Source organism: Mirounga leonina, unplaced genomic scaffold (genome assembly GCF_011800145.1).
Source record: "Mirounga leonina isolate KUSES-001 unplaced genomic scaffold, KU_Mleo_1.0 Mir_366, whole genome shotgun sequence".
NCBI classification, from domain to species: domain Eukaryota; kingdom Metazoa; phylum Chordata; class Mammalia; order Carnivora; family Phocidae; genus Mirounga; species Mirounga leonina.
In genome coordinates, this window is record NW_023270709.1 from 17,134,464 (window position 1) to 17,154,164 (window position 19,701).

The window sequence follows — 19,701 nt, forward strand, 5'->3', positions numbered from 1 at the left end:
AGCCCGGCTGCAGGTAGACGCGAGGGCAGTGGCGGGGGCTGGCGTGTGGCGGCTGTGGGGTGAGCGGCAAGCTGGGGAAAGGGGGTGAGGTGGAGCGACCGAGCGTGCCATGCATTGGGCTAGGGAGCCTCTCTCAATTCCACTCCTAGGCTCGGCGTGGGAGCGATGCCTGAGGGTTTGCCCGGGAAGGGTTCGTCGAAGCTTCTCGGGTGTCTAGTCGACGGGGCTGCGCGGGTCCTCCGGACTGGGCCGGGATCGGTCGGCGCCGGAGTAGGCGGGCGCCTGGCGGCTCAGCTGTGGGAGTTTTCGGCTAGCGTCCGTCGGGGAATTACCCGAGGAGCCCTAACTTGTATAAAAGCAGAGTCCATTTAAAGTTGGGCTGGATAGCCTCTCTCTCATTGGTTAGGGGGCTTGGAAAAAAGAGACTCGGCGAGCCCTCGCTGTGGTGCTGCCGCCGCCGCCGCCGCCGCTGGAGTTGACTCTTCTGCTCGCGCTGCTGCTGCAGCACAAACGTGACTTCCAACATTTTTTATTTATCTTTCCCTTTTCTTTTCCAAGATGTAACTACAGATCAGACACTAAGGACCTTCACGTTTCGCTGATGTAGTTTTTGGAGGAAAAAGGGGGGGAGTGAAGGGCGTCGGTTTTTTTTGTGTGTGTGTGTGTTTCGGGGGAAATTTTCCATTATGAGTGTTTTACTAAAGTGAATTTTTTGTTGTTGTTGTTTGCTTCGTTCGTCTTTGGCTCTTTTTTTTTTTTTTTCTCCTTCCCAATTTCGGATTTATTTCAAGGCGAATCGGGCTTTGGGGGAAGAGGAAGAAAAGTCGGATTACAAGATCAACCACCACCAACAACAATAAAAACCACCAGGATATTTTTTTGCAAATTTCTGACGGCTTTAAATTCATGAAGCAATTGTCCCCTTTTGCAATCAGCATTTGGATCTCAGAATGAGCAAGGAAAGACCCAAGAGGAATATCATTCAGAAGAAATACGTAAGTGCTCTTAACAACACATCCTTTGACTTGCAGTTTTAAGCAATGGCTGTGAATGTCAAGTTTATAGATAATTCTGCAGCTGAAGGGTTTTAAACACAGCGTCCGATAAGGCTGTTTCTTTCTTTTCTGAAAGAGGGCTTTTCAGGCAAAGTCGTGTCTGCCTAGTTTGGATGAAAAAACAGATTGGTGTAGCGATACCTCAAGTGAATAAATTGACCTCGAATGACACAACCATAATCTAGTTTTAGATGAAAGGCTAGGGATTTTGGTGGAGCTTGGGGGGCGGGTGGGGGCTGCGGTAATGTAACTAAACTGCATTCTCGGGCGGATTTGGCCCCATATTGCACTTTGCATGCAAATGAGCTTGTGTTATTATTATTAATGTTATTTGGAGAATCGTGTAACCCGTGTGTGTTGGAAGCCCTTTAAGTTGCAATCGAGGGTCCGATTATGGCGATCTTGTTCCCTGCACTGGCATATCAAATTTAATGTATGTGGTCGTTTTGGCTTATTTGGTTCGCAACGTAAATCAGTTGGGAATCATGTTACAGCGAATGCATTTGTTGGGATTGACTTTAATAATGGAACTGGTTTTGTTTAAAAATTCATGGTTTCCAGTTTTAGGGGGAAAACACATACAATATAGCTAATGTTTTTAAGTAGGTACGTGAATACATGTGTAAGTGACTACAAATAAATTCTCCCTGTTAAGTGGGCTTCTGAAATTGGGTGATTATTCAGAGATTTAAATGGCTTGGAATAGTTAAATTTGTTTTGTGCATAGTACAGCTACGTTTTGATTGGCATGGGGAGTGTTTTTGTTTTGTGTATGGCTTTTTTTTTTTTTTTTAAGTTTGGGGGGGGGGAGGGTAGAGGGGAACGGAGGATTAACCAAATATGCACTCGAGTGATCGGTGATTAGCTGCATGCTTTAAATCAGAGAACCCAATTTTTTTTTTAAAAGCCCAAATGAACATACACTAGGAATAATGCAACGTTATAAGAAAGTTTTATTTAACTCGAGTCGACAAATTGGTGTTAATATTTTCCCTTTTTGAGCAATGTGATGTGTGTAATGGGAGATGACCTTCGGGGCACTGGTTTTTGTAAAGAAAAATACGTTTAATGAAAAAGCCGAATGCCTCTTCCAGAGGGCTGATTCTAATCTAGGCACGTAAACTTCAACTATGAAAGAAATGCAAGGTTAAATAATCAAGCTCAACTTAAAAAAGCTGTTCCCTAAAGAATTTAAGAATTAAAATACATCCGCATTGCAGAGGGCTGGGTAGAATGCAAAGGACTAGTTTAAACTCGGGCTGTAGAAACTGCATGGAGACAACCTTGCCTTGGAGCGTGGACGCCTTCCCGGGGCACGTCCGATCCGGGTGAAGCCACAAAGCAAATGGGGTAGAACTTGGACAAGAACCGCCTCCGCCGCCCCCACCCCTCCCCCCGGCCCCCATCCCAGACCTCGCTAAGTTGGAGATTGGGGTGGGGTGGGATTTTTTTGTTGCTGGCGGTCAGGGGATTGTGTCGAGTCGGGGCGTCCGGCCGCAAGCCCCGTGGCTGGCGGCGGCCGCGGGAGGCAGAGCACGAGTTGACGCCGGGGGAGCGGAGCGGAGCCCGTGCTCCCGACGTGCTCGAGCCGGCAGCCGAGGGGAGGGCGCGCGGGGGTCGCGGCGGGCTGGGTCGGGGCCGGGCGGGCGCGCGCGCGCGCGCGCGGCCTGTAGGGGGCGGGCTGCCGGCTCCGGCGCCGGGCTCCGGGCTGCTCGGGCTGCTCGGGCTGCTCGGGCTGCTCGGGCTGCGGCTCCGGCTCCGGCTCGGGGCTCGGCTCTGGCCGGCCCGCAGGCTGGCGGGCGGGCGGGCGGGTGGGTGGGGCGCGGGGGCGGCGCGGCCTTCTGGGCCCGGGGGAAGGGAGGGGAGGGGGGGGGGCGGTGCGGGGGGCGGGGGGGGGGGCGGGGGCGTGCCGGGGTGGGGGCGGCGCGGCGCACAGCTGCAGCGGGCGCCCCCCGCCGCGCGCACGGCCGAGCATGGCGGCGGCGGCCCGGCCGGCTCCCCGCGGCCCTGCCCGCCGGCTCCAGTGCCGTCTCGAGAGCAACAGGTTAAGCCGGCGAGACGTCAGCGCGCCCCCTCCCCGCCCCCCGGTTCTCCCCCCAGGCTCGCGCCGGCCTGCCCCCCTCCTCCCTCTGCCCCCCCGCTCCCCCGCTCCGGGTTCCCGGACGCTCCCGGCCGCGTTCTGTTGTCATTGTGACGTCACAAAGGGACGGGCCCGGGTGGAACCTTCTCCTCCTCCTCCGTGACGTCAAAAGTCGGGCGGGAGGTTCCAGGCGGCGGGGCGGCCGGGGGGAGGAGGGAGCGAGCGAGCGGAGGCGGGGGCCGCGGCGGAGCGGGGCCGCGGCGTGGGAGGAGGAAGAGGAGGAGGAGGATGCGATCGGCCTCCGCCTTCCGCCCCGAAACGCTGCGCTTCCCTGCAGGTGAGCGCTTGGGAGCCTTTGGTCCCCGACGAGGGCTGCCGACCTAGCTCCGGTTCCATTTAGGGGGTGGGGAACCGGGAGGAGACGCCTCCTCTGCAGAAATGTGTTTCGCCCCTTCTGTTTCCAGGTCGGCTGACGGTGTGGCATTACTGCGGTGGTCGCTGTGATCGCTCAGCAACGCTTTTCAGAAAGCAAGGCAACTTTATTCAGGGAACGCTTTGCTTTGTAGCAGGACTGTGTTGTGGATTTGGCCACCTCGTCGCTTGAAGTCGTGTCTGGGGTGCCTTTGGGGGCTGTGACGGGATGCCTTCCTGGGTGATGCTGCTCAGCAGCAACTGTTGCTCTTTCTGGGAGCCCTGTAATACCGGGGGAGGGGGTGGCGCTCCTCCTTCGCTGTGCCAGCTCTGTGCTTTATCTTTTGGGGCGGGGGGGGGGGGCGGACCAGGGAAGACTCGTCACTGATACGTGTTCTTGGAAGAGCACGGGACAACTAAGTCTCAAGGTACTCTGCGCTTAGTACTTCCGGACGGTAGAACAGGAGGCTCGCAGTCTGAGTCTGTTCAGTTTTCTGTAAAATGGAAGAGGTAACACCTGCTTTTGCCCCTCACTTTTTTTTTTTTAAAGATTTATTTATTTGAGAGAGCGAGAATGAGAGAGAGAGAGAGAGTACATGAGAAGGGGGAGGGTCAGAGGGAGAAGCAGGCTCCTCGCTGAGCAGGGAGCCCGATGCGGGACTCGATCCCGGGACTCCAGGATCATGACCTGAGCTGAAGGCAGTCGCTTAATCAACTGAGCCACCCAGGCGCCCCTTGCCCCTCACTTTTATGTAGAAGGATCCTGTGCGGGAAAGATGTAAAACAGAGTCTGCTGCTCTCTGTGTCAGGGGGTGTTACTCCTCGAGCTGGTGGAAGGCAGCACGTTTCCTACAATTGGTCTCAAGCCTCGGATGCCTGCCGCGTTGCCATTCAGTTTGTTGCCTCCGCGAAGCAGAGTTTGTGGGGTGGGACTGTCCATGGCAGGCTTTGGGAGAAATGATGGTTATATTTCGTATTAAATGGTATCCTTGAGAAACTCATAAACTGTAATCTCGTCCTAATTGTGCTGGGCACGACTCCCACCACAATACCTTGAATCCCTGAAAACATTTGCTTTCAAAGTCCCAATCCACTTGGACAATAAAAACAGTTACATGTCTCTGCTCCATGGATGTTTTCTGCCATTTCCATCACTCCACTGGATGGGTTATTTCTAGGGAGAATAACGAGGGTGATACCCAGGCTTCAACACCATTTGATCTTTGAGGCTTTATAGCAGGTAGGAGTTTCAAATTTAAAAAAAAAACCTCTGCTACACGAAGCTCCGAGTCATGTGCTGAGCACAAAAACAAATGACCAGTTTGATTTCTAGGACAGCTCAGGCAGAATTTGTACCACTAGGCTGTCAAGTTTTAAGTATCTAATTTTCTGATGTAAAAGTTGCAGTATGATTAAACAAAACTGGGAGAAGTTCACATTACAAGGTTCAAAAGCAGGATTTACTATAATTACAATTACATAAAATTATAAAGAAAAAAGGAGAAGTACACCAAAATACAGTGGTAGGATTTACGAGATCCTTCCCCGCCCCCCCCTTAATACCCTTGGGTTATTTCACAGTTCTGAGGGAAAAAAACAAACAAACCTTGTACATGTCATTTAATTGCTATGTTTTTTCTTTCCTTAGCTGTTTACATGGCTTTCTTTCTGCCTCTGTCTAGTAGCGGAAAACTTTACTCTTTGTTGCGTAAATGTATATGGCAGGGACATTTGAGTGGCGCTTACTATATGCAGAGATTATGGGAGGAAGACTATATAAAGAGTCCAAAGTGTGTCATATAAATTTAAAAGGAAAAAGAAGTTGTGTCCCCAAATAGTCCGACTTAACTGTTATCTGCGTGATTATCACTTCATTGTAGACAAGTAGCTGACTTGTGTGTCTTCCATAGTCATCTGCCCACATAGCCACCTGGAATTAATTGGTATTCAGATGGTGTAATGGCGTGTCTTTTCTCATAGTAGGTCACACCACTTCCTGTTGCTGAGCTGGGGGCTATTGACTCACTTCCAAGTGCCTTGGAAATAACTCTGGTGTTAATATATACCTTGCTCCAAAGGTTGTTTAAACTTCTCTTCAGAAAGAGAAAATCTTTTGTTGGAGTATATAAGTGGTATTTGTTATGTTCAAAATGGGAACTATTTTTCTCCTTTCAAAGATAACACAGACAAGTCATGTGAAGCCTAGTACATTAAAACCCTTGGTAAAGGCCAAACCGGAATATTTTTAAGGTTTGCCCTTGATCATGATGTTCTTAGGACCCAGGTTCCTGATATTTTTATCTAAAACGGTTAAAAAGTTTTGCAGCGTTAAGAAATTTCGTTTTTGGACCTTTAGTTGCATTGTTCCTTTTTAAAAAGAATTTGTTTTATTTTATGTTTTAAAGATTTTGTGAGCGAGCGAGCATGTGGGGGGGGGCCACAGGGAGAGGGAGGGAGAATCTCAAGCAGAGTCCCCGCTGAATGCAGAGCTCACGATGCTGAGATCATGACCTGAACTGAAACCAAGAGTCAGACGTTTAGTTCAACCCACTGCGCCACCTAGGTGCCCCAATAATTTATTTTTAAGTACTCTCTACACCCAAGGTGGGACTCGAACTCACAACCTGGAGGTCCGAGAGTCATGTGTTCCAGGGACAGAGCCAGCCAGGCACCCCTGTTGCATTGTTCTAATCCTGTTAGTGGTCCATCTCTACGTCTCCCCCAGGATTACATAACCATTGTCCTAACCACCTAATTACGTATCCAACCTGCTTGCTCTGTTAGCTGCAGAATATCCTGGCTGTCAGACCCTAGCACGGTGCTCCTGGCCAGTGAGTAGCCCTGGGGTGTGTGTCCCTCTGTCCCCTTCGGCTCCCACCCATAGAAGGCTTGCCAAATGTCAGTTGTTTGTTTCCAAATCTGGTTATTCCAGTTAGACTTATTATTGCAATTACAGTTAAATACTGTGTAAACCTTTGGACAAGTGTGGAAAGAGAGTTGGTTTCTTTTTTTTTTTTTTGAGAGTTGGTTTCTATGAAAACTTAAGTTGACTGTTTTGGGAACACTTGATAAAAGTTGAATTACCAAAAAAAAAAAAAAAAAAAAATCAGGCCATTAAATTAGACGTAGGCCCCGCCATTTAAAAAACTCGGGGTAAATTTTAAGGATTGTGTACATGCATTGTTTGGCAAGAGATTCCCTTTTAAGAACCAAACTTCATTTATGCCCAAACTTCCTTCCCAACAAACACACCAAAAAAAGCATAGCGTGGAACACTGAAGAATTCTCAACAAATCTGTTACTAAAAGTACATTTAGGTGTTTAAGTTAGAATGTCAAAATCTTCATGGATTTTAAGGTTTCCCGCCTGACAGACTTTATAGGAGCTAACCAGCTTCTGGCCCCTATCTCCTCTGATTAGAACGCTTCCATTGTATTTAGCCCTAATCCCCAGGTATTAGAGCAGACTCCCCATCTAGTTCATGCCAGGTGCACAAGGTGACTTACAGTGGTCCTGCCGAGCTAACTTGAATTACTTGTAGAATTAAAAACACAGTTGTATCAGTCACTGGATGGCAGGGGACAGAAAGATTTGTGATTTTACACCTAATTTATATGGAGTTCAGAAGCTTGTATTTTGTAATCCACCAACCTTAATTATTGGGTCTCACTTAGATACTGCTGACGGTTCGTTCCCTTTCAAATCCTTAAACCTACCTGTTAATGGAAAGGAGACCAATTGAATCTCAGTTTCTTAGTTTGAATCAATTTCTCTTTTGTTTCTTTCCATCTCTAGGAGGTAACCTCTGATACCTGCCTCCCCTTCCTGGCCCCCCCCAGGTCTCAGGTACTTCTCCAGCTGGCCTCCAGTCTCCCTTTTTCTGGTTCCTTTTGTGCCCCTAAAGCCTTTTCCCTGCCTGCCTCATGATCACAGGCTTCCTTCGTTCCAGGAGGTGGGAGCTCTGATGACTTTGGTATTGCTGTTAATTTGTCTGCTTTTTTGTAGACCATCTGAGTGAGGTTTTTCTTACCCTTTTAATTTTCTTGGGACTTTGGTTAACACTATACCTTCTGCCAGCCTCACGCCTTTTATTTATTTTAAAAAATTTTTAAAAAGAATTTATTAGAACGCAGTGCCTGTAAGAGGGAGGGGGAGGGCAGAGGCAGAGGGAGAAGCAGGCTCCCCGCTGAACAGGGAGCCCACTGCGGGGCTCGATCCCAGGACGCTGGGATTGTGACCTGAGGCGAAGGCAGACACCCAGGTGCCCCAGCCTCACACTTTTTAATAAGGGAGTTTTCATTCATTGCCGATTCAGGATACAGTCACTAAAAGCGGAGCTGAACCTTGTAGGAAGTGGCAGGGAGAGCTGGATACCCCTTGGCTCCTGGTCAGGGAAACCTGCCTGCTTCTGGGACTTGCTGTTCCTGCCTCTGCTTGCACGTGGCTTGTGACTCTAGTTCTCTGAGGACGTCTGGGATCAGAAAGGTTCTGTGTTGTAGGGACGTAGATCCTGTCCCACCGGTGAGGGCTAGGTCCCACCCGAGCAAGCAGCTGGGACGACACATCCTGGGCCTCTCGGGTGTGTGTCTGGGTTTCTTTCCACTTCCACACTGTTTTTGCAACAGATTTTGCTCATCTTGTGAGAACGCTGCCCATCTCTCCTGGGGTTCTCTTTGAAGTTTGAAGAAATGTGCCAGAAGAGCTTGGATTGTAGAAAAACCCCGTAGATGGGCCACACAACACCCACTCCTCCTGAAAGCATCCTGAAGAGAAGGCCCAGTCAGTTCGGAAATCACCGCCCACATTGGTTTCCATAGTGCATTCACACCAGAAAAAAAGAGGCTGTCGAGTCCATTTTACAGAAGAGAAAACCAAGGCAGAGAGACACTGGCCAGAGAGTTAAAGGCTACATATCTTTTCCCCAGTTTTTCGTTGTCTTTAGAAGTAAGATGATCACTGTAGCCCCGAAAAGGGGGAGAAAAGGCCATAACCGGGGCTCTGGGCAGGCTCCGGAGAGGTTTTTTTGCTTAAGAAGGTTGGGGAAGTTAAGGCAGTCTGTCAGCCTCCTGGAACAGAAGGAGTGCGTCCGTCTCAAGTGCATGTTTGTGTTTGTTGTTTTTTTAAACACCAGTTGGTGGAGCTACCCCCTTATCCCCAGCTGGCTGTCTCCTTGACTTCTCATTGGAAAAAGAGCCGAGATCCCAGGACCCCTTGGGACTGGCTGGTTTGTGCTCTGTGTTTTTGTAAGTGTCCCCCCCCCCCCCCCTCGGTGGTACCTGAGGCCCTGCTGGGCGCATTAGCTCTCCAGGCTTCCAAGGAAGGAGAACCTGCTTTCTCGTTGCAGGGGCTGTGACAGATCGGCTGGATAATCTTTTTTTTTTTTTTTTTTTTTTTTTGCTGCTCTTGTATTGTCGCCCCTGACTTTGCTGCTTAGGGGACTGTGGGGCACTGGGGAAATCATTTGCCCTCAGTCCTCACCAGGGTCGGGGCCATGCGGTAAAACAAAGGCTGCCCAGATATGTTAATGAAGCAGCATGAGTAATGGGAACGTTATACATAATTACTCACATAGTCATAGGATGTATGAGGAGGTTAGAAAGGGGAACCCTACTGGTTGAAGTTCTGGAGAGCTGTTTTTGAGGGCTGGTGCTGCTTGAGAGGCCTAAATTGGATTTTAAGTTCTAATTTTGTAAGTCTGTCAAGCTCCACCACCCATGAAGAGGAAGGCCAGTGTGCATTGAAATGTCATCACCAGCAGTGTTTAGTTACCAGGAATCCTAGAAGGTTAACAGAATAGCCAGTTTTTGCCCCTTCATCCTACCAATGCAGCTCTTCCCTCATACACCTGTTTTGTCCAGTAGAAGCAGGAGTTTTTTCCCAGCACTCTTATTGGGGGGGGCGGGCAGCGAGAGGGTTGTGTGTGTGGGTCTGTTTTCCATCAGGAGACCCTCTGGTTTGTTGTGAATGAGTGCTCCAGGAGAGTGTGGGAGACCTTTTGGTGCCCTGTTTTATTGCTCTTTTTTAAAAATCCGGGAGGTTCTTGCCCTATTATTTCCTAAGCACAATTTTGGTTAGGGCTTGATCTGCAATGGTTATCTCTTGGTTCTCATTTCTACCAGCTGTTAAAATGTTTGGTGGCTCTGGGGGCCGAAACAGGTGCCAGGAGGAAATGAGCAGCGATTAGGACTTGAGCATGTGTTTCTTGCATTTATTCCTTCCATAGGTTTGCAGAAAGAGGGCTACTGAATGGGTGCTCATTCTGTGAGGCAGCCGTCAGGTATAGACATGATTAAAACCCGGAGTGTTTTGTGCTTTGCGTATGTGCCTTTCCGCTAGTACGTGGGCTTCAGTAACATATTCCCCAGATTTCATTCACAGGCTCGTCGTGAATATATAGGGCACGTCTGTGGTAGTGGATAGGATCGGAAATGAGAGCTGAGTTCAAGGTTGGGTCCTGCGTTACACGGGCCGCGTGACCTGTGGGCAGGCCACGGAACCTCGCGGAGCTGCTTCCTCATCTGGAAAACTGGTTCCATGCATCTCCCGGGCTGGTTACTGGGAGAGCCAGTGAGATTTTTGATGTGAAAGCATTTTGTAAATTGCATACGCCCGCACAAATGGTCAGGGTATCATTACTCAGTTGGAAATCACCAACCTGGAGACATCGGGCCTGCCAGCAGCCTTCCTAGCTGACTCAGAAATAAATGAGTCAAATGAGTTCTCTACTTTGCTTCTTAAACCAAATGAGTAGCTTTAGAAGAAGTCCGTTTTGATGTCCTCTCTTCCCAGCCCCACTCCCTCTGTTTGTTGAAGCTCTCTGTATCATCTGGCACTTGACTTCCAAGCCCGTCAGGGTGGTGAACCAGAGGCAGCTTTGACAGTTGAGATGAGAGTGGCCCCGAATCTCTGCACAAAGATGTTCCGCCCAAGGTGTTTAAACCGGATCTTGGAGCAATAATCCTTGAAATTGAAAATCCGATCATAATCCTTCATTGGCTCCCTGTGGCTTTCAGGATAAATCTAAACCAAGTGTGTCCTCAGCACATCACGAGAAGCCCTTTTTGCTCTACCCTGGGCCTATCCTGGCACCTGTTTCAGTTTAGCAGAGCTCACTCAGCCCCTTGGCCTTTGCACGTCCTGGTTCCTCGAGTGGGTTGCCCGAAGGAGCCCACCCGGCCCTTCTGAGGCCTTGCGGGACAGCCTGCCACCCCTGTCCTCTAGTCAGGCAGGGCTAAGCCCCTTCTTTCTGTCGCCCTGACTCCTTAAACCTACCTCTGGGCACTGGAATCCGTGGTTGCCTGTCTCTGATCCTATTAACCTGCCCAGAGGAGGGGCTGAATTTAACGTCAGTACGCAGCTGAGGAAATAATGGTTGAGGTGAAGCTTTTGGAGTATGTCAGATAGTGTCTAGTTGTGGGAGGGAATTGGTATGGCTCTAGGGGAGAAAGATGAACGTAGCTAGCAGAAATCTCTTAGCTGAGAAAACAGAGGTGTCTGGGCCGTTGAACGACTTGCCTGAGATCGCACATTTCGTCAGTGACACAGCAGGGGCATGAAATCCAGGCCCAGATACAGCAGCAGGCTTTCTGTCGCTACTGTTCTTGAGACACGGTTTTCTGAATCCTGCCTCCTTCCAGGGGGATTCTCAGTTATCCATGGTAACTGCAGTCACTGAGTCGTTTCCATGGGAAAACAAAATCCACAGGTAAGCCCCATACCTCCACTGCCGGTAGGACCAGTCCCGTTTTGAAGATGACTTTTTTGCTTCATAGGAAACCCTTCCGTTCGGAGGACTGCAAATGATACGAACCATTGCAATCGCATACTGGGCATTCCTGCACTTGTGGGGAGATACATAAATACACACACACACACACAGTTTGACGTGTGTGGGTGCATGCTCCTGGTTGATGTTCTGTTACGTGCTTTTTGCATTTATATCTTATCTCGATGATCAGAATACAACACTGCAGCGTTATTTTTAAATGGCTGCAGGGCACTTGGTTGATCGCTACCGCAGTTTACTCTACCTGCCTGTTCTTGATGGCCTTTTCAGTTTGGGGCCTGTTGTGCAAAATGATGTGCCCAGTAGGCCTTTATCTGTATCTTTTCACTTAACTCCCAGATTCCTCAAAGTGGAATTACTGGCTCAGAAGTGCCCATGTTTTGGTTTTGGCTTTCTGTTTTTTGTTTTAGTAGGCTGCACGCCCAGCGTGGAGCCCAGTGCAGGGCTTGAACTCACGACTCAGATCAAAACCTGAGCTGCCATCAAGAGTCGGGCGCTGAACCCACTGAGCCACCAGGGCGCCCCAGAAGTGCCTGCTGTTTACAGTGAGAGCCCTGGTACCCCACTGTTTTCTCAGAGATAGGCTGTACTCATTGACAGTCCCATGAGCAGTGCATAAGAGGCCGGCAGGTTTGTTGGTTTGTTGGCTTTTAAAAACCAATACAGGCCCTTGTAACGAGTAGTCAAGATGTCCATTGGGTTATATTTAAGTTTCTATTTTCTTTCTTTTTTTTTTTTTAAGATTTTTAAAATTTATTTATTTGAGACAGAGAGAATGAGAGAGAGAGAGCACATGAGAGGGGGGAGGGTCAGAGGCAGAAGCAGGCTCCCTGCCGAGCAGGGAGCCCGATGCGGGACTCGATCCCGGGACTCCAGGATCATGACCTGAGCCGAAGGCAGTCGCTTAACCAACTGAGCCACCCAGGCGCCTTAAGTTTCTATTTTCTTTCCTTGTCCTCTCTCAGGGCTTTCCAACCGAACGAGATAAGATAGGTGAAATCACTTTGTAAAACAAAATTGCTCTAAGAACACATTGCGGTATTAGAACGACTGTGGTCGTGAAGGGTGAACAGAGTATGTGTACTGGTACAATTACATATTTCCTGCTTATGAAATGCTTTCTTGTGAGGCTTGACATGTGTTAAGATGACCTGGAATCTTAATTGTTTTCACGTGTAATTTCAGCCTTGTTTGTGAGGTGGGCTTTGCATGGTTACAAAGGCCCCATTGGGCCCTGGCTTGGCAGACCATTCAGTTACATACAGCTGATATATTCTGGTTGCTTGCCATGCTCTGGCACCAGGTTAGGTGTTAAGAAAAAGGTTATCGTCCTTGTTCTCAGAAAATTTATAGTTTAGTTGACCGCAGGGCTGCAGAATACTGGGAAAAGAGCAGGTAGCCTTGGATAGGTGATTTGACCTGAGTCTCTGTTTCTTCATCTATAAAATGGGGAGAATTACACCTTTAATCTCAAGGACATTTTGGAGGAGGCAGTGGGAAGCACCATGGGAAGTGCTTTATAAACTGGTATCTAGATTGTATTATTCTTCTAACCCCACAGGTCTTCTTGGCTGACATTCTTTGGCCCAAGGTTGAAGAGGGAACATAGTGTTTCTGGGTTATCTTCTTTGCTGATTATAGCATGTTCTGTCGTCTGAAGAAAAAGAGGGTAGAAATGAAAATAAAGGGCGCCTGGGTGGCTCAGTCCGTTAAGTGTTTGACGCTTGGTTTTGGCTCAGGTCGTGATCTCAGGGTCCTGGGATCCAGCCCCGTGTGGGGCTCTGCACTGAGCAGGGAGTCTGCTTTGGATTCTCTCTCTCTCCCTCTGCCCCCCCTCCCCCCAGTGTGTGCTCTCTTTCTCTCTCTCAAGTAAATTAAAAAAAAAAAATGAAAATCGTGCAGGTGCTCAGCACTTTCCTTCTCGCCAAGACTTGCTTTTTCTTCCTAACTTAAGGGGAAAAATGCAGCCTGCTCTCTACACTGGACACGCTTTGTTCAGATGCTGGATTCCCCACCCCTCCACCCTGGCATATGAGGTCGAGGTGGAATCACAGTGCTGCTAAGAAAGAAGCATTACTTTTTGGTGTTTTAAAAGAGTAGTTTTGGATAAACCCCTTTTCCTTCCTTTTTAATTCTGTAGTCAAGATGTCCCTTTAGAGATGTGGTAGAACTTGAACGTTTATTGGTTTTACCCAAATTGCCCCCTTTTCCATTCGCGGGCCGCCCAGAGCATGAAAGCTCCGTGTGTTCTATTTTCAGCTCGTAATAATGTCTTGATGTTGGAGGATGAAAGAGCCAACAGGAATGGAAGGCATTGCATAAGGAGCCATGGCCTGGAGTCCCAGTTAAATTGGTAGCACATGGTTTTCACATGCCTCGAAGGGCTTTGGTCGCGTTGCCTTGCTGGAGCTGTGTCGGCCACCACACCACAAAACTTGGTCCCTGACACTTGCCACGTGACTCCTTTTCATATGGACGATTCTGAGTGGCAAAGGCCAGCTGTCTTTGAAGCCAAATGAACAGTGGACTTGGTTTCTTTCTTTCTTTTTTTTTTAAGATTTTATTTATTTATTTGACAGAGAGAGGGACAGCGAGAGAGGGAACACAAGCGGGGAGTGGGAGAGGGAGAAGCAGGCTTCCCGCTGAGTAGGGAGCCCGATGCGGGGCTCGATCCCAGGATCCCGGGACCATGACCTGAGCCGAAGGCAGACCCTTAACGACTGAGCCACTCAGGAGCCCCTGGACTTGGTTTCTTAACAGTGTGGAAAACCTGAAATGTTGGGTGGGGCCCTCCATAGAGCCATTCCTGTGCGTTTATTTAGGAACGGGGTTGGAGGGGCTTGGTGTGGGGGCCAAGGAAACCGTCTTCTTGAGCCTGATGAGTTTAGCCTGGTTTTAACATTCAGTTCTACCAGCCCTGTAGCCTTTTTACTTGGACTCCTCGTTGGTTGCTCTTTTTTGAGGCATGTTTATTTTATGTATTGACTTATAGATACCGCACCCTCATTCCAAAAAGGATTTAAGGCCACAATGAGCAGTCCTCCTGGGAGCAAGTAATTTTTGCTTTGATCTGACAAAAGTTGACTTTCTGACTGGGAAAAGTGACAGCCACATGAAAACACCGGCAGCGGGTCCTTGTCCTTCTCCACCCAGCGGTGTTAGGGCCGAGTAGCTTTTTGCTTTAGCTTTGGAAACTGGAGCTAAAACTTTTAATTAAAGGCGAGTTTTGTTAAGTAATATTGGTATTGACACCCTGACAGAACTCTTAATCTGCAAGAATTTTAAAGATGCATGAAAGTAATCCCCAGCACTGGTAACATCCTTGAGTGGCAGAGATCAGGTTTCTGTTTGAATGCCAGGATGGTTTATCACTTTTTTCCACAGTGCAGGGGGCCACGGAGGGTTCTGGATTTAATAATAAACTTCTTTGGGGGGGGAGTAGCGATTGGGATATGTTCGTGCATGATTCAGCATCCTGTGTCTTTAAAAATGTTTTCAAATACCCATTCTGTATCGTGATCATCAAAACTACTGCTAGGATTCCAAACCATTGTGGTTTAAACTTAGCTGGAATCTGAAAGGTGGCTGACAGAGTGAAAGGAAACCTCCTTTAAATAAGGAACACATTTGGCCTGCCTGATTGTTCCAGAGTCTGAGCTCTGGGCATATCTGAGCCACGGGCCAAATCTCCTGGTTGAAGAGGTTGGGGAATACTTGTTTCAATTCACTGGCCCGTTCCCTCCGCCCCCCCCCCCCCCCCCAGCTCCGTCTAAACACCATCAATTAGTCCTGCAGAAACTCTTGCTGCAGATACGGACTTGCAAAGCTTCATGTTACAACCACGTTCTTGTCTAGATGAGAAACATACTCTTTTGTTTTTGTCCTTGTGATAAATCAGAACTCTAATGATGCTATTAAAACGGGTTCTCTTCTGGCCCTGGTAAGCTAGAAAGCCCTGGGAGGCAGGGAGTGCAGATCTGACTTTGGGGCATATCTGAAGCTCAGAAGCGGTCTTCTTTTCTCCGAATTCTGCTCCGTGCTCGCATTCAGTGATGTGATCCCTGCCTCAGCGCTGACCTGGCCAAATGTGAGCACGTATTTCTCCCCAACCCGCTTTTTCTCGCTTTCCTTCTTCCACGAGACTTGCTGAAGTTGTCATGTTACTTCTTTCCAGAATTTATTGGAGTGGTAGGCAAAGCCTCTTGGGAGTATAAATAATGATGATTATAAAGCACAGTCAGTTTACCAAGGAAGGCCATTATCTTTGACTTGCAAAAGCTGGCCCAACATTACTTGCTTACAGTTGTTTAATACAAATGAAGACCTCAGTCGTACCTGTTGTCAGAGGAGTCCTTTTACTCTCATTGTACACTGCCGTCATCTCGGTAAAGAACAGAACCACCTTGCCCCCAGGTATGAGTGCTTGTTCCTTGGGACAGACATGATATACGAGCCAGGGAAAGCCTTGGATGGTGGTTCATGGTTGCTTTTTCCCCCTCCCATCAACAGCAGATAATCCTCCCTTGCCGGTGTGGAAAGATTGCTAAAGCTGATAAGTAATATCTAATTTACTTCTGGACTCCCCTCCTCTCTGCTTCCTATCCAACTTACAAATCCAAAGATGGCTTTAAAAGTCATTGAAAGGGTTTGTCTGAATAGGCCCTGGCATTGAGTAAATGCATTTAAATGGTAGACTCCCATGCTCTTAATTAAAGTCCACAGCATAGCTCCGGGGGTGGGGGGCGTGGGGGCGGGGAATAGGAAGCCTAAAGTTGCAGGTTTTATTTTTTGGGGAGATGGAAGTTCCCCCTCGTTGCACTTTGAAGTTTAACTACGGTGTTTTATAGATACATATTCTTGGCACACATTGTTGTCCTTTGCTGCTGTATCTTTCGCAAAAGTGCCAGCCCATTTTAGCCTTTCTTTTTTTAAAACTCTCCTACATCTCCAACTTATTCCAGTTCGTTTGGCAGTTCAACTATTTTTCTTTCTTTTTTTTTTTTTTAAAGATTTTATTTATTTATTTGAGACAGAGAATGAGAGACAGAGAGCATGAGGGGGGGAGGGTCAGAGGGAGAAGCAGACTCCCTGCCGAGCAGGGAGCCTGATGCGGGACTCTATCCAGGGACTCCAGGATCATGACCTGAGCCGAAGGCAGTCGCTTAACCAACTGAGCCACCCAGGCGCCCTCAACTATTTTTCTTTTGGCGTTTCAGTGGTAGTTCAAGACGGAAGGCATTTTAAGCATCTCAGCCTTTTCCCTGAGTGATTTTGGATGTGAATGTGATTTCCCCCCCCTTAACAATTCAGTGGTTTTTTTAGTATGTTCAGAGTTGTGCAAGCATCACCATGATCAGTTTTAGAACGTTTTTGTCACCCCCCCAAAGGAAACTCCATACCCTTTGACAGTCACCCCACATTTCATCCCAATGTCTGTGGTTTCTGGCAGCCACGAATCCACTTTCTGTCTCTCTGGACATTTTGTATATACATGGAATCCTACACTATGTGGCTTTTTGTGACTGGTTTCTTTCACTTAGCATAACATTTTCAAGGTTCACGCATGTTGTTAGCATGGACCAGTACACAGCTCCTTTTTATGACCAGATAGTATTTCATCTTATGGGCATACCGCATTTTGTTCATCCATCCATCAGCTGATGGACATTCAGGTTGTTTTCCTCCTTTTGGCTCTTGTGAATAATGCTGCTATGCACATTTGTGTACAGGTGTTTGTGTGTGTGTGTGTGGGGGGGGTGATATTTGCATTTCTCTTGGAGTATCTCCAGTTAGGAAACCTGGCACATCAAACCCACTCATGACTAGATTTATTTACTCCTCTTGAGTTAACCTGCTAAGCGATTTCTCTCAGCTTGTGTCCCTGAGCCACTGTTTGTTCTGTTCAGCTGAGTGCTATGCTGGGTTCTCCCCCTCTGGGGCTCTGGCCTTGCCTTTGGGGACTGGGGGTTCTCCTTTTCCTCTCCGCCTGCCTGCCACGCCTCCCTGTGTTTGTAGGGGGGCCAAGAGTGGCCCTACTTCTCTGCCCTTTTGCAAACTGAACAGTGTTCACAGAAGTTTAAGCTAGAACCATGTGTATGCTCCATTTAGGCGTGAAAAAAAATGGTGGGACTTTGAATTTTGCTTTTTGTGGGTGCTCAGGTGTTTTTGGCTGTAGTGGTGGGTCTTTCAGATCCACATAGAGTTTTGGGAGGGGTAGAATAAAGACCCTGGCTCCTCTCTGGGGGCATGAAGAAGGACTAGAAGAACTGTTGCCCTGCCTTACCTTCAGTTTTGACTTTCTCGTGGTTACGTTAACGTTTTTTCGGCAAAACACCTTGGGGCATAGAACCACTGTCTACCTAGAAATTCTCCCCGATTTTCTTGGTCCTTCCAGGCCTGCTTTGCCTAAACAGAAAAGTGCTTCCGAGGCTCTTCATAATGAACTCCTTTAAGAAATGGGAGTCGTTTTAAGGAAGAGGGATGGTGCCATGTTTTCTTTTGATGTTTTTGATTTATACCAGATTTATTTTTCCCAAGTTGGTGTGAAATTATTGAGATGATCGTGGTCTCTTCTTTGAGTCAGGAACGTTTTGCTTCTTTTTAAGCATTCAGAGAAATTGTGAGGCAAGAGAAGAGAGGTGGAATGATTGGGGGGGGGGTCTGCAAAAGTCACGTGGCCCAAGGGTGTTCCAAAGGCTTTCGGGAGGTGCAGGGTAGAGTGCATGTCCTCACTGTCCCGAGGAGTATGGATGTCTGTGTGTTACCTCGAGGGTCCTGGTGAAAATTGGAAGCCAAAGACCAGTGTGTCTGTTAGCATTTGGAATCTTATTTATTACATGGTGCTTAAGTTTGGAGTCAGAAACATTTCTGACTCATGATGTTAATCATGTTTTTTCACACTGGTTTTTCTGGTACAGCTCTCTGTCCAGGTCATTGTTTTGGCTTACCCAATGGGGAGCCCCAACAGACGGCTACATTTGGCATTTTTCTCTGTAGTGGCCAAACAACCAAGAATTGGCAAGGTTAGATACCGACCTCAGTTTAGAAGGTAGGCGTGAGCGAGCGAGTGTGTGTGTGTGTGTGTGTGTATGAATATCTAAGAAGGAGCTACTTTTATGATCTTGGCATTGTTTAACTGGAAATCTGTGTCCTGTTCTGCCCAGCTGCCTTTGCGTGGTGTACCTATAACCTATCCACATCCTTGTGCCATTTCAAAAGCAAGTGCCACATCCCTCCTCCTAAAATTGCTTATTAGAGCTAATTTTAAGGATTGAGTTAGAACTGCCCTCTAATGTAATGCAGAACATTTCCCGATAATGCCTAGGTTAACAATGATAGTCTTGCTGTATTGTGCAGAAAGGGCTTCTGTTCAGACCCAGCTGGGTTTCAGGCTTAATTCATTGCTCTGTGGTGGGATCACCACAGCTGCCGTGGGGCCTTTACAAATGCAAAAAGGCTGTCAGTGTTTGTTTCATCAGCTGCATAAGTGATGAGGCCAAGTTGAGGAATCCATTCCAGTGTTGCAGCGTGCAGGCCGCGCCATTATTGTTTACAGAATTAGTGTGTTGGAGCTTTAAAATAGTTGGCACGTCGACTGCCCTTTAGAAGCACAAGGCTAAGGAACAGGACCAGTTGGTTGTCCTTGTCATGTTGGCCGGATCCAGCCCAGCCCTTGTCTTGAACCGCCACGGCTCCAGTCTGTGCTGTGGGACTGACCTTCTTTTGGACAAGGTGGGGGACACTGAATTTCTTGACCCTCGAGATCCCCCCCACCCCAAGCTTAGGTTTGCATTCATTTGTTTTTAGTACCTTATTTAGAGTGATTGTAATTGAATTTTAAAGGCTTCGTCAGCCTCCCAGCCCCAGATAGGTGTGCCCCAGATAGGTGTGCCCCAGATAGGTATGGGGTTGGCAGCTGGGACTTCAGATATCTGCAGTAACCTTCTAGATTCTGCTCTGTGGGATTTATTTTGCCAAGTGATAATGCTTCGGGGATTGCCCTCCTTTCTCCCCATAGAAAGAGAAGTTAAGGCTACTTCTTGGCTGCAGAAAGTCCCACTGGACAGGTCCCTGTCCAGCCAACTAGGGGGTGTTCCTCAGGGTCCCTCAGTGGATGCCACCCCCTTTCCACAGGGACCTGGTGTAGCCTTGGCTGCATGTTCAGTCCCTTTTGGGTCAGGCAAGCGTGTGTTTGGGAACTAAACATGCATACGTGATCTTTCACAGGCTAATGTGGCATTGACCCAGCTTCCCCTGATTTATTTCTAGCCCCCTTCTCAGCTCATGGGTCTTTCCAAAAGTCCTGCTTCGTGGAGGCTGGAGGGCGGCGGTGGCGGCCAGCCTATATAGGTTTTAAAAGCAGAGCCTGT

The 19,701-nt window shown here is 48.2% G+C and overlaps 1 protein-coding gene across 2 annotated transcripts in view; it reads left to right on the plus strand.

The window, feature by feature from the left end:
• The first annotated feature begins 307 nt into the window (after nt 1–307).
• JARID2 (jumonji and AT-rich interaction domain containing 2) overlaps nt 308–19,701 on the plus strand; it is a 259,499-nt gene continuing 240,105 nt past the window's right edge. The window contains exon 1 of one of the 2 annotated variants that reach the window (XM_034985710.1): nt 308–995. In XM_034985710.1, coding sequence (XP_034841601.1) covers nt 951–995 — 45 coding nt within the window. In that variant the 5' untranslated portion in view covers nt 308–950. The remainder of the gene's footprint in view (nt 996–19,701) is intronic. The other variant, XM_034985716.1, reaches the window with a different exon arrangement.